At 35.6% G+C, this 13,693-nt stretch overlaps 2 protein-coding genes across 2 annotated transcripts in view; both read right to left on the bottom strand.

Moving 5' to 3' along the window:
• Window positions 1-5,779, bottom strand: part of LOC149805308 (uncharacterized) — a 471,406-nt gene extending 465,627 nt beyond the window's left edge. The window contains exons 1-2 of the mRNA XM_089934018.1: window positions 5,668-5,779; window positions 2,651-2,824 (exon numbers count right to left, since the gene is read on the bottom strand). Coding sequence (XP_089790144.1) covers window positions 2,651-2,824; window positions 5,668-5,779 — 286 coding nt within the window. The remainder of the gene's footprint in view (window positions 1-2,650; window positions 2,825-5,667) is intronic.
• Window positions 5,780-6,146: 367 nt separating this feature from the next.
• LOC149805307 (uncharacterized) overlaps window positions 6,147-13,693 on the bottom strand; it is a 59,321-nt gene continuing 51,774 nt past the window's right edge. The window contains exons 15-16 of the mRNA XM_089934005.1: window positions 10,571-10,734; window positions 6,147-6,331 (exon numbers count right to left, since the gene is read on the bottom strand). Of these exons, the coding sequence (XP_089790131.1) occupies window positions 6,147-6,331; window positions 10,571-10,734 (349 nt within the window). The remainder of the gene's footprint in view (window positions 6,332-10,570; window positions 10,735-13,693) is intronic.

The raw sequence follows: 13,693 nt of genomic DNA, 5'->3' as shown, positions 1-13,693 counted from the left end.
TGGTTAATGATCTGTACCAATAGCAGTGCAAAAATTGTTGGCAAGAAAGAAAGGCAACTCAAAAGTACCAGGCTCACAAATTTTACTTGAGATATGCATGGTAATTTCTGCAATCTCTGTGGCAAGATTCTGAATAGTGAATGTTTATCATCATCATTCATATCCATTTTGTACATAGTGTTGAGTACCAGTTGAGTGCAGACTGCCAATGGAGAGAGGTATTCTGACGGAGGCAAAATTGTGTCTATTTCTTCAATTGCCACCTTGAAGATAAATTATGTCCTTCTCATGGTTAGACTGCCAAGTCTGTCACCTGCCTCATCAACTAGGAGACAGTCCTTCTGTATGCTCTGTGTCCTTATGACAAAGGTAATGGTTAATCATCAGCACATGAATAAAAGGTTCTATCTGTTGGATATATTAGTAAAGCTAGCCACGTCATGTCCACCATGGAGAAGGATCTGGCTGGGGAATGCCATCTGGGGTAGCCAGTTAGTCTGGGCCAGATGATTGGGAGGATTGCTCCAAATCTGAAGCCTGCTCAATAATCTTTAGTATCATGAAAATGGACTGTAAAGCTTGTCAGCTGGCCAGCCAGTCTGGGCATGTGGAACACAAGCAATGATGGAACTGTAAAACAACATGCTGTTTGCCAGTCTGAGATGACAGATTCATGATTGACAAAAACCATACATTTATTGTCCAGATGACTGGATCAGCTTGGCAGCTGGGCCAGTGTATGTTATATGACTTGTGGCACTGTCCAGCCAGCAAAGTTAGAATATAATACTGCAAGCCTGGCTTCAACATTTTAAATTCCATACATGAGCATGGATAGGGGCTTGTACCAGTCGAATGCCAATTTAGCTTAAAATGGTCCTAGTTTTTCCAACATTTAAGACAACAGACTTGCTGTACTGTGTATATTGTACAAGATTCCAATATCACTTGAGTGAAATCACTTGGAATTGCTTAAGTGGTTGTTGCTGTAGGAACTGTTTTAATTATCTTTGTGCAAGATAGGGGGCAACACTTTGACATCTCCAATAAAATTCATCCCCGATTCCAAATAAGGATGACTGCTTAGTACTTTTTGTTCAGAAGATGTAGAGCATGTCCTTTTTATAGCCATCATTCAAAACACTAGACCATACTTCTTCCCTATATAAACACACTGCATGAGTGTGATGAAGAGCATTTTGTACAGTCAAGGTATGTTTCATGGTTGTTCTCTATGACTTTTAAATGTCTGCACTTCTTTCATTTGATTGACATCTCTGTAATGAGAGAGAGAAGAAAAAACAAACTAGTGCATATAAGTAAAATACGAACTGCACAAATAGGCAAACTTACATTACAGAGATGACTTAAAAATTGAGAAAAAATCACAAAATTTAATTGAAAAACAATACACAGATGAAAAAGTGAAAGTTACCATTCAAAATCATGGAAATTTGGAGAGTAAATCTGTGCAAGTTACTTTCTTTGATCTGTATGGCTTATTATATAGAGAGAAAGATGTTTTTAACAGGTGGCTAGATGGATGGACGCATAGATGGATGAAAAAGGTGTTAACTATTTGACTCTGGCATGTCAATGTGGGACCCTAAATTGTGTTTTATTAACAGTCAAACCTTACAGCAGGAATACACCACACTTGTGTTCAGCTCCAAGAAAAATGACCTCCAGTCTTACCCTTAACAGACTTTTAGTTTTGAGATACATCATCTTCAACAAAAAATTCTTAAACAACAACGTATCTATTTGCAAACACTAGTATCCTTGGCAACTGAAGCAAGTTCTGACAAGCCAATATACAAACTGGTATTGAGGAATTGCAAAAGTCATCCAAGCCTGAAAACTACATCACAGTGACCTACTTTTGGTATGGTTAAGTTACTCTCTATGTGATGCATCAGATACCAACTTTCAAAAATGTAGTCCGATGGAATCCATGATTTTGCAGGTGTAACAAACTTTTAGCTAAAAATATAAAAGTCATTCAAGCATAAATATTGTGTCACAGTTTATCAAGTTTTTTATGTTTGAATAGCTTTTCATGGGATGCATTTATATTAAAAAAATTCATGAGTTTATCTAAATTATTGCTCAAGATACTGCAGGTGTTATAAAAAAATATCTGAAAATACAAACATCACTTGTGTGAAACTGCATAACAATGATTAAGTTTTTGTATAGCCAAGTTCTCTTGTTTCAGTGCATCCACATATCAGTTATCATTAGATTATGTGAAACAGGGTCCAAGCTATTGAGGATGCAATGAATAGATAAGCTGAAAATACAAAAGCCATTCACATTTGACAAACAGGTTACACTGACCTACCAGTAGTGGGCAAGTCACTATCCCTAAGATGCAGCCACATATCAATGTATGGAGTGTACATGAATTAGGGTCTAAGATATTAGGTGCATAATGAAAGCAAAAACAAATGCACAGACAGACGAATGTATGAACAAGCAAGATACAATATCCCTCTAAAGTTTTATAGGTGAGGTGATAATTATACTCTCAAGCATTTAAGAGTGAAGCAATCTGAAACTGCCAAAACTAAAAGGCAGTCCAGCAATTTCAACTAAACAGTCTTCTTTATTATTTTTGTTTTCACTTTTACTATACTGTGTTCCTTACCAGTTTTCCATCCCAGAATATTTGGCTGATAGAGTTGGGTATTCAGTTTACATTGTTCTGTGTTCAAATATTGAGCCACTCCAATCTGTTCCAGCAGTTGAGACTTTACCAGGTCAGGTAGCACACTACCATGAGCTATACCTTGGTTTTCTAACCATTCTTGGAGGGAGAAACCTGAAAAAAATCAACACACTTAGACAAAACTAAGAACTGGATAAAAAGTTTATAAATAGTTTTCAATATGACATACATTGCCATTGAGGAATTCCTAGAAACAATGATCTAAGCAAAGATGACAGTACAATGTCAGTCTGGTTTGCAGTCTGATTTGGAACCAATATCTCAATGCTGTTTATTCTTATCTCAGTATAATAATTTATACAAAAATGTTTAAGCAGAGGTCTCTGATTAGTCTGTAAGATTAAGGCCTGAGAGGCATAAGTGGTATAATTATTGCTATTATAAGTGGCAAAAAAATGTAATCTATACGTTACATGCCAGAATTACAGCACATATGAGAAAGATACATTTTTACTACTAACCTGGTTCTGCAGCTGGTCAAAATTCTTGTCACAAAGAGCAAAATCCATATGGATTTGAATCAAAATACAAACACAACATATACTAATAAATTATTTATATTCAGCACTTGTTTCAACTAGACTACATGTGTAACATTCACTGAATGATTGTTAACTGGAATTATGCAATGATCATAATCAGATGCTCAGAGTGCAGTAATACATTACTTTCGTGTTCTTCTTTTAAAGTTTGTAAAATGGCATTTGATTTGTCCTTCTTTTCTGATCTGACATGTTTTGAACTTTGAAAAGATACATCTGCTCCAACACTTTCTGTCATATGACATCCAACACTACACTTTCAAGCATTTCACTTAACATCTGGTGCCATTTTCTTTAACAATATAGACTGGTTCACTACCTAACTAGCATATCCAAAAAATTAATCTGTTAGGCACAGTTCAAATCTGAAGAACTTGTTTTCTCTAAAAATGGGTCAGATACAGTTGCTATAAATAGCAAATAAGAAAAGTACTCTTATGCTCTTCTTATGCAGCAATAATCTTTTTTTTATGAATATTCTCAAATTTATACGAGTGGAGTTAAAGTGACGATAATAAAAAACAAATTTGTATTGAAAGTTTTTATACATTCTAGCAAAAAATGTAACGTAGTGAAAAAAAGTAAAGATCATGCCAAAAGCATAATGGTTGGCATGTATGCCTTTAGTTGGCTGGCATAAATTCCAATGCCACATAAAACTAAACTTTTATTGTGTCATTCAAACTGAAAAGTGATACTATGTGTCAAAAAAAGGTGCACTGTTGTAAATAGCATTCATCAGTACATTTTTCACAAAATGACTAGTTTAATGTGAGAAATTAACATCATCAGAGTAAAATTTGATCGAATTCATTGGAACATACTTATTTTTATTAGTCGGAACACATCCTGAAATAGTTAATTTCCCAGTCAAATGAAAATGGAATGCAAACAGAATGCAGAATGAATGCAAATGAAATCACAACAAATGCAAAAACAATGATAATTGCATTTTTTTAATACTGATATGTGCAAGCACATCATGAAGAATTATAAAATAAGACATCATAAAATGTAAATGCATTTCATAAATTGATAGGAAAATCTATTATTATTTTCAAGCTGCTATTACATTTCCATAGTCAAAAATCTTTCACATGATAATCCAGGATCTGTTTAGTTATACAGACATTTTTTCACCTCTTGAAAGACATGACATAGTTCTTCATATAAACCAACATAATGTTTCTAAACGATAAACCTGGCCTAAGTAAATGCATCTCCATTTTGAAGAAGAAAAAAAGAAAAAGATGCATAAGAGTCATAATGCTAAATCTGAATGCATTTTTGAGACCATAAACAAAAGAACTACAAGTTGATAGATGAAATACAAATGCAAATGGAATGTAAATAGAACACAAATGGAATGGATGCAGATTCAACTGAAATGCAAACATAAGCAATGCAAATTGCAAGTACCAGGTCACATTTCATCAACACCATAGTTTTATCTTGTCCTTCAGCAGATTAAAGACATAATCGATTATAATAGTCACAATTTCTGAGAAAATAGGTAATTTTCATATTGATTTCATGCATGTATCACTCGATCTAACAATGTTTAAAATGTGTTAGGCCATCCAGTAAGCGGCTGCGCTTTGCTACAACCATGTTGGCCTCTTGTGACGCTAGACTAGCTTTCATACTTTCCATGTAAGAAAAGATATGGATATTGAGCTGACTTTGACAACAAAAGTCTACTAGACAAATCTAATCCATTGAGCATTGGGATTTACTCAGTATATATGTTTATTGCAAGTACTCAAACAATCCATACTGCATTCCCCAAATATTCTGGTTAGAACTCAATAAATTTAACTCACTATCAGTTTAGTTACGAATCAATTATGTGATTGTTTTGACCGTCAAGTGCTGGCAGAAAATTCCAGGGTTTTTCCTGACTTTCATCAATATTTGCAAAACTCAAGGACTTTTCATGGTCAGGAAAAAAATTATCATTTCTCCCGACTTTTTACCGATTTCCCGGTAGCGTGGGAACCTTGTATATAGCCTGATAGTGCTGGTACACTGTAAAATCCACAATCAATCAATCTACCTTCTCAATCTACCGTATATACTCGCATATAAGCCAACCCCCAAACTGAATTGGTAAAACTGTTATAAAGTGCATGACCTGCGTATAAGCCGACCCATAATTTCTAGCTACCGGTACATCATAAGGTGCACAAAGTGAGTTCTGACTATGTTTATTTAGACAAATCACATTATTAAATAAAATGAAAATAAGAAAGCTAATTTATATGTTGAAATAAAAACAATTCTACAGTGTTAAGTCTTAATGGAAATTTAATTAATCCTCATTCTAAAATCATGAATTATAAAAGTTCTATCACTTTTAGAATCCTTCAAAATCTGACTCTGTATCAGACTTGCCAAACAGTTCACAAAACTTGGCTTCTGTTACAGGCGTGCTTTCCTCATATATGTTGTCATTGTCATCATGGTCATCTGATAGTGTCGTTCTCATTCTCGCTGTCCTTGTCATTGTCGGATAGAAATATAGCATCATCCTCTGTTCCATCCATGGCATTGCTGATACAGCACTTCCTGAACGATTTTGCAATCATTTCTGATGGAATTGAGTCCCACGCTTCTTTTACCCACCTGGCAAACAAATCGATGTCCGGCCTCATTAAATTCCCATCTTTTGTCATTTTCACAGCCCCTGAACAAACCCATTCTGCCCACATCTTTCGTAACTTGTCCTTAAAAGGTTTGTTAAGGCAGACATCAAGACACTGTAACACTGACGTTAAACCTCCTGGTATCACAGCCAGTGTTGTTTTCATTTTTTTTGTGGCCTTTTTTACTTCATCAGTCTTGTGTGCATGAAACATATCCCATACAAGCATTCAAGGTTTCCGAAGAATTACACCTGGTCTCTTGTTCCATACCTTCTCCAACCATTCAATTGTTCCACTTTCATCCATCCATCCCTTATGCTGTGCACGAATGATGACACCAGCAGGAAATTTCATGCTTTTCAGCAGCGTCTTCCTTATAAAAATGGTGACAGGAGGCAGCTTTGATCCATCAGCTAAACAAGCCAATACAACTGTGAAATGCATTTTTTCATGGCCGGTCATTTTTATCAGAATAGTTTTCTCACCAACAGCATTGACTGTTTTATTGCTTGGTAAGTCAAAGGTCATAGGCGTCTCATCCATATTTCCAATTTGTGATAGTTCAAATTAGCATTCCTTTCTGCGTTTAATGATGAACTGCTGAAATAATTCAAATGTTTCTTCCAAGTCTTTTGGTAGCTTTTGTGCTATCTTCATTTGCTGCCTAAGGCAGAAACCATTCTGGTTCATAAAACGAGAACACCAGCCAGCTGATTCAACAAATTTTGAATCTGCCAACTTATATTTATCATTTTTTGCCATCTGCATAGCACGTAGACAAATTGCAGTTCGTTTGACAATGTATCCATTTTGTCAATGTTCACTTACAAAATCACTGAGTTCTTTCTCCAATTCAGGGAAAGAGGCAATCCCAGTCCGACGAGCCTTCTTGGATTTTGGCGTTTCTTCTAATGCTGCTTTGCTTTTCTGCCATCTCTGTACTTGCTTCTCGTTCACAAAAAATTCACGTGCTACAGCACAGTTGTTATTTGCTTCTGCATATTCAATAACTTTAAGTTTGAATGCTGCATCATAAGCAGAACACTTTCTTTTACTTCCAACACTATTCATTTTATCTGATTGAATTGAATATAAACTTCTAGAGAGATTAAACTGAAATAATTTCTTATAGTGGTACTATACTATTTATATACCTTATCCTGTAATTATTTCCATGTGTGGTTGGTTATCAATTTGTATTTGATAATTATTTATCATTGTTGTTTATTTGTGTGTTTGTTTTTAAACTACCAGTAGTGTGATTCAATTGATCAAAATATGATTGGTTTCAGCATGGACATTATTCAAGTATTGTGACAGTTTATAACTTTGAGCAGAAACCATGTCCACTACCATATCTCATTAAACAATACATCTGAGAGTCGGCATGTATTAGTAAAGTCATTGGCATTGTGCAACAAAATAAACCTATTATCCCCGAGGCATTTACCACAGATTAAGCAAATGGTAGCTACTGTACAACACTCTACCGCTAACAAACCACTCTGCTTTACAAACAACTAAACAACAGTAGTATATAAACTGTGGCTACCGATTACTTCTAAAACACCTGTCAAAGAAATCCCACAAATTATATTGTTTTACAATTATTCACGCTGACTCGTATATTGCCCTGTTATTTACCCTTCCTAAGCGTGCGCGCAACAAACCTCTATGGAGCCTCCAGCTATTGTTCCTCTAAGACTATCGTACATGTATTTTTACTCTTGATCAAAATGTTTGTTGTATATACCTTCAGTATCGTAATTCTTTTATTTTTTTACGTGATTCTTTTCATATTTACACAGAAATAAGCTAGCGTGCATTTGTACGATACCATAAAGTTCAATGATTACTGATTAGCTGAGGGTTAAATACTTGACTGGAGATTACTAATATGGTGGTTCTTTTGGAAAATACACGTACCAAATAACATGTATGGCTGCATTTTCTGGTTGGTGGACATCTGTCAAATACACGTCAAGTACGTTAAAACATGTTTTTCATTCATTATCCTACCACGTAAGTTAGAAAAAAAAATATTTGTTACACTTCACGACAGTACAAATCTTATGAGCCATGTGGCATCATCAGGCACATGATCTCATCTTCGGCAATCAACAGAAACAATAAATACTGGAAACTGAGAGAAAAAAGCATTAAAAATTTCAGACTTGGACCTTGGTCCGCAGATAAGCTGACCCCCCCTTCTTCCAGGCCTTATTTTTTTCCTAAATTTGTCAGCTTATATGTGAGTATATATGGTAAACTTCATATACAAATAGTCTTTCTGTCCATATCTTGTGTAGTCAAAGGGAGAAAACCCTCAAAGATTAGCTCCCTTTGTCCAACTAGGTGGCAACATGTGACCTGGATGTAGCCTATTTGGACTTGACCGATCCATGAGGCAGGCTGCTCGCATTGTGCTGAAAGGTGTGAGGGCTTAATAGTAATTAAATCTTCATAAGTTGTACTTGGTCCTTTGAGAACTCTGAGTATGCAAACTTAATAACTCCCTTTGCCATGTGTTATACCTTGCTTTCCTGACTTTAGTAGTAGGCTTATTGCATTCTCCTTGCATTTCAGGCAGCATCTGAGAACATCTACTGGGCCTTGCAACTTTGTACTTTCTCAAGGGGTTGTATTGTTATTTTATGGGTTGCTGGTTGATGGCAGCATGTTCTATGCAGTGAAGCCAGGCTGCATCTTTAGAACAAATGAACTGTCAGAATGAAACTGTATATTGTTCAGTTCCACTGACTTGAATTGCAGCTTGCTCACCATGGAGTCAGAAGCTGCAGCTTTCAAGAAGCAGGTCTGATATTATAGCTGCTTCATTGGGAGAGTAGACAGAGACTCTAACATAGATTAATTAAGCCACATCAAGACTCAAGAGAGCTTCCACTTTGGTAACAAGGTAAAGCCAATGTGGTCTGAATGTTGAAATTAGTCAAAATATCAGAAATGTATTTGATGTGACCAATGTCTTTCTTTCATGATGTCTGAAGGTACTAAAAATTATTATAGGTGCCAGCCTCTCTTCTTCATAGAGAAAGTATACTGTCAGTTTCAGAATGGAACCTGACAGTGGTGTGGCATCATTTGCATGACATCAGTCATTGAAAATTCACCATTTACTCTCATATGCTTTCAGGATGGAGGGCCATCTGGCCATCATGATCATGTCCACAACTGAAATGCTCAACTTTTTTCCTCATATGATTTCCTGGATATGATCCATACATGAAGGAGCAGTTTCTATGAACATGAATAAAATACTGGTGACCTTTGCTTTTTGAGCAGCATTAGGGTCACTATGATTTGGTACCTCTATTGCCAAATGAAGCAGATCATTGATCCAGTATTTATCCCATCTAAGAGAGATCGTAAGATTTAGTTCACAGTATGCACCCTTCATTTTCTGAATTATCTTTGGGATCAGAACTGAATGAGGGAAAGCATAAGCCCATATTCCCTATCAGATGATTGAAAGGGCATCCTTCAACAGCCCATGCATTTCAATCCAGGAACAGGGAGACAGTGTTGGGCAGTTTGTTCAAAAGTTCCACTTTGTCATAAATAGATCTACCACTGGTCAACCTCATAGGTTGTAGACTGTGGAAGATAGACAGATGGAGAATCCACTGTAGCAGTGACCTCCCCTTGATAATGAAATGGACAGAACAGTGGGTCTGTCCGAAATGTGTTGACTTTTACATTTATCTGCTATTGGGCACAACAACAAAGGTTCTTGAATATCATAATAAGTCCATTGTCACTGTAGCCCTAATTATTAAGGTAACACGTCAATATGACTGAGTTTGTCTGACAATATCAAAACCATCCTTGTTCAAATGTGATCCTGCCACATGTGGCAAACATTGAGAATAGCCTTCACTTCTAAAAGTTAACATAAAAAGTCTTTTTGTATTGTGTCCACTAGCTACTGACCATGACAAAAGCAGGAAGTGGTTTGATTTCCTTGAAGATTGCTATATGATATCAAGTGCCACCAAGAGAGGAGAGCCATCTGCTGAGGGTGCAAGTAAAGACAGCCAAGATATAAAAGATCTGCCACTACACTAAACAGCCTGAGGAGTTGAAGAAAGTCTATTGCCATAATGAAATTCTTGAAAGACATCTTCTCCAATTAACCAGACTGATATGGATTAGAAATGCAATAACTAAATGAATGAAATGTTGGGAAAGGAATGAGGTCTGCAAAAATGCAATGGAAATTATGAGACTGAATCACATGAACAATATTGTACCTGGAAATATTTGAAAAAATATTACTAATATAGCAAAATACATGTACATTTAGTACACACTACATAAAACTACAATCAGACTTACTATGCAATAATAAAAAAAATAATTGATGATGCTACATGTAAATTCTACTGAATGGTCAGAGGCCTACTGACAATTGTAAGAGAAATTTTAATCTAGGTACATCCAGGTTATGGTTCACCATGTATTGGATAAGGGAAATTAATCAGTGAGAGTTGGTTCCATTTGTTACATGTATGATGTTTTTTATAGCTAAAAGAGGGCTGAGTCCTGGAGGTCACAGAAAGTCATTCCTTGTAACATATTTGATGGAGAAATGGTAGGGTATAAAATAACATAAATGCTTCATTCTCCATTACCAGCTATAACAAATCCTTCATTAAGCTGGCACTGTCGTTTGGTCAGCTTGGTATTTCTCATGACTGGGAACCCAACATCACAAGAGTTTCTGGCTTCAAAGCAGACACTGATATTCAGGTTGATCAAGTACATTCCCTCTGTCTTCAGATCAAATATTCTGAAACTGTAAACATAAAGTTAGTGGTGCTTTGATCAAGATTTTGTTTCTACACAGAATTTTATATGGTTTATGATACTGTCATAGAAGGATGCATCAGGGTCCAACAACTCTTGTGCCCAGAGCACAGGGGCAATCAAAATGCTGAGTGTGGGTTGCCATGTGTTCAAATCAGGAAGACCTGTTCATTACTTGATGAAGTCATGATTTGTTAGAGATTATTTTCTGTCCATATTTCATAAAGAATACCCAGTCTCATCAAATGGGAAAAAATGGAAATCTTAAAGCTAAGGGGGTAATACTGAAATGCCTTCTCTCAGCCTGTGAATTTTAAGCCATACAAACAGGGTCATTTTAGAAGGTAGAGCAAGAGAACATATAAAGTCAAGTTTGGTTTATTTATTCCAACCTCTGCCATGAGCAATATAAATCACATTGTTAGCTCAAAGAATCTGATTTTAAAGGATCTATAAAACACTGTTACTGCTGCTGGAGTCATATTAAAGTGTTTGCAATTATTCCTTTGACATGTGATAATAATGAGATTGACTGTCCTAGAAGAAAATTAAAATTTGTCTTTCCCTCTTCTTTCCTTATTCAATTTGCAGTCTTGGGGATCTATTAATGACATCAACTACTTCTTCTTCTCTAGAGTCCTGCTGTTTAATTTAATTCCTTGAAATTTTACACCAATTCAGACAATATCAGTGCCTGGTTTATAATAAGCATTCTTGTAAATAGCTATGTACATTTCTGTATATGTGGAAATTAATTAAGCCTGAAATACTGTTTTGTCTACCTTCAGGCTCCCCCAAGTACATCACCATATGATCTAAACTTATTGGACTCTCCTCAGGTACATTATTAGTACAGTATGATGTAATCCTGCTGGGCTCACTCGAGTCACTTAAGTACAGTAGGGTATGATCAAAACCTGCCAACACCAACCCCTCAACCGATGTTCACTATATTCATATGTGTCATAATTAATCAAGTTTGAAATACTGATTAGTCTACCTGCTGAGCTCCCCTCCTCTGCCCAGGTAGATTACTATATGATCTAAACCTGCTGTGCTTTCCCCATGTACATTACTGTATATTCTAAACCTGTCATGCTTCTCCATGTACATTAGAATGCTAAAAGCCTTTATTTATGTACGCGCCAACTAAACAATCTTGATATACTGTATAGTTTTTTCTCATGGGTCAGTGGTTCTTTCAGGGGTTTTCCTGGGTTCTTCCTCCACCATTTATGCTGGCTGCCATGTAAAGGCTTATCTTGTGCTGAAAAATTGTGTTAAACCCTTCTACAAAACAACAACAACAACTGTTTAGTTTTAACTGCTGGACTCCACAAGGTACATTCCTGTATGATCTAAATCTGCCAGGCTCCCTCCTGGGACCTGGCTGACTGATTAAAGCCTGCTGCCTAGCCCCTCCCCAGGTATGTTAAAATGGTTTTAAAAAAATCAAAGTACAGTAGGGTATGATAGACACCTTTCACTCCCCACACTCCCCATGTTCACATCAAAATTAAGTTTGCAAAGGAACCATGAAAATGTATCACATTGCAAAGGAGGTAACCTTACATTAAAATGTTACAAGCATAATTAGGTCTGTTGTAGACAAAACCATTGAAAATATGTTACACCATTGTGTATAACTGTATTATCAATGGATCTCATCAGCTAGAACTGAAATTATAAAAATATAAATGAAAAAATCCTTTTTAATAGGACACATGTTCATACTTAAGCTATATACAGAGCAAGTTTCCCTAAATGCAACCTAACATTTTGACAGACTAACAGACACACATAAATCTGCTCTCTGTAATATACAGTAAACAAAAATAATTTAAAAAATTGGACCCTCCATAGGTCTCACTAGGTGGTAGTAGCAAACCATAAGTTCATCCCTGTGATTTTCTATAAATTTTCCCACAGGTGTTTTTAAAACAAAATAGATTTACATTGTATTTCTTTCACTAACTATAACACTGCCACGTCTGTGCTATGGTCAATTCACTCAAAGTTCATCAGTTTGGTGAAAGCATTTCTCTTTGATTAGTTTATGTTAGAAAACTTTGAATGCACTGACCTAAGAATGGGGAACAGATTGCCTGGGTCACCTATAACTCAATTGGCTTTAATATATATGTGATTCTACTGGAAGTAAGACAAAATACCATTCTGGATATATATATATATATATATATATATATATATATATATATATATATATATATATATATATATATATATATATATATGCATTACAGAAGCTAGGCAGAACTGGTCAAGCAGGTATCATAACTGTTCCAGCAGTCCTTGAAACTGGTGCAACGATGTGTGACCACATAAAGGGATTAAGGTTAAGAAGTGTACCCAACAAGCTGTTAATTCATTAGTTCATTATTTTTTTAGGTATTATAAGTAATAATATCAGAAGTGCTCCATGATGGCTTTTGAGTCTTTGATGAAATATCATCCATCCACTGGCAGCAATGAGATAAAAAGGAAAGACTGCCTAAAACATTATTTCTGCAGAAACACTTGAATAAGTATCTGATTTTTTAAAATTTATTTATGGTCTTGTTTAACTGCAACAAACTGCATTGTTCAGGATGTCGCAAGTTCAAGTTTAATGAACAATAATTAAGCTGTCCTTGCTCATGCTTACACTAGTCTAACACAATACTGATTATACATATTAAGCAGCACCTATGAGCAACATCAAAAGTGAAAAAAGGAACTGTGCAAAGCAAGACACATTTCATGAACGCTGCTGATCCGTTTGTAATAAAGGCATTGATACAGCAATTCGACAATGGCTGACTTCAGGACATGGAAGAAAATATTGCTTTTTATAATCTATATCGAGTTCTGAATAAACATACGAGTCAACTTAATATAATTTTGTTTTTATCTTTTCATATTTGAAGTGCAGTTATTGCAACATTGTG

Source organism: Sinohyriopsis cumingii, chromosome 2 (genome assembly GCF_028554795.1).
Source record: "Sinohyriopsis cumingii isolate HCF-2022 chromosome 2, ASM2855479v2, whole genome shotgun sequence".
NCBI classification, from domain to species: domain Eukaryota; kingdom Metazoa; phylum Mollusca; class Bivalvia; order Unionida; family Unionidae; genus Sinohyriopsis; species Sinohyriopsis cumingii.
Note: the sequence above shows the minus strand (reverse complement) of the source record. Positions and strands in the feature narration are given on the sequence as shown.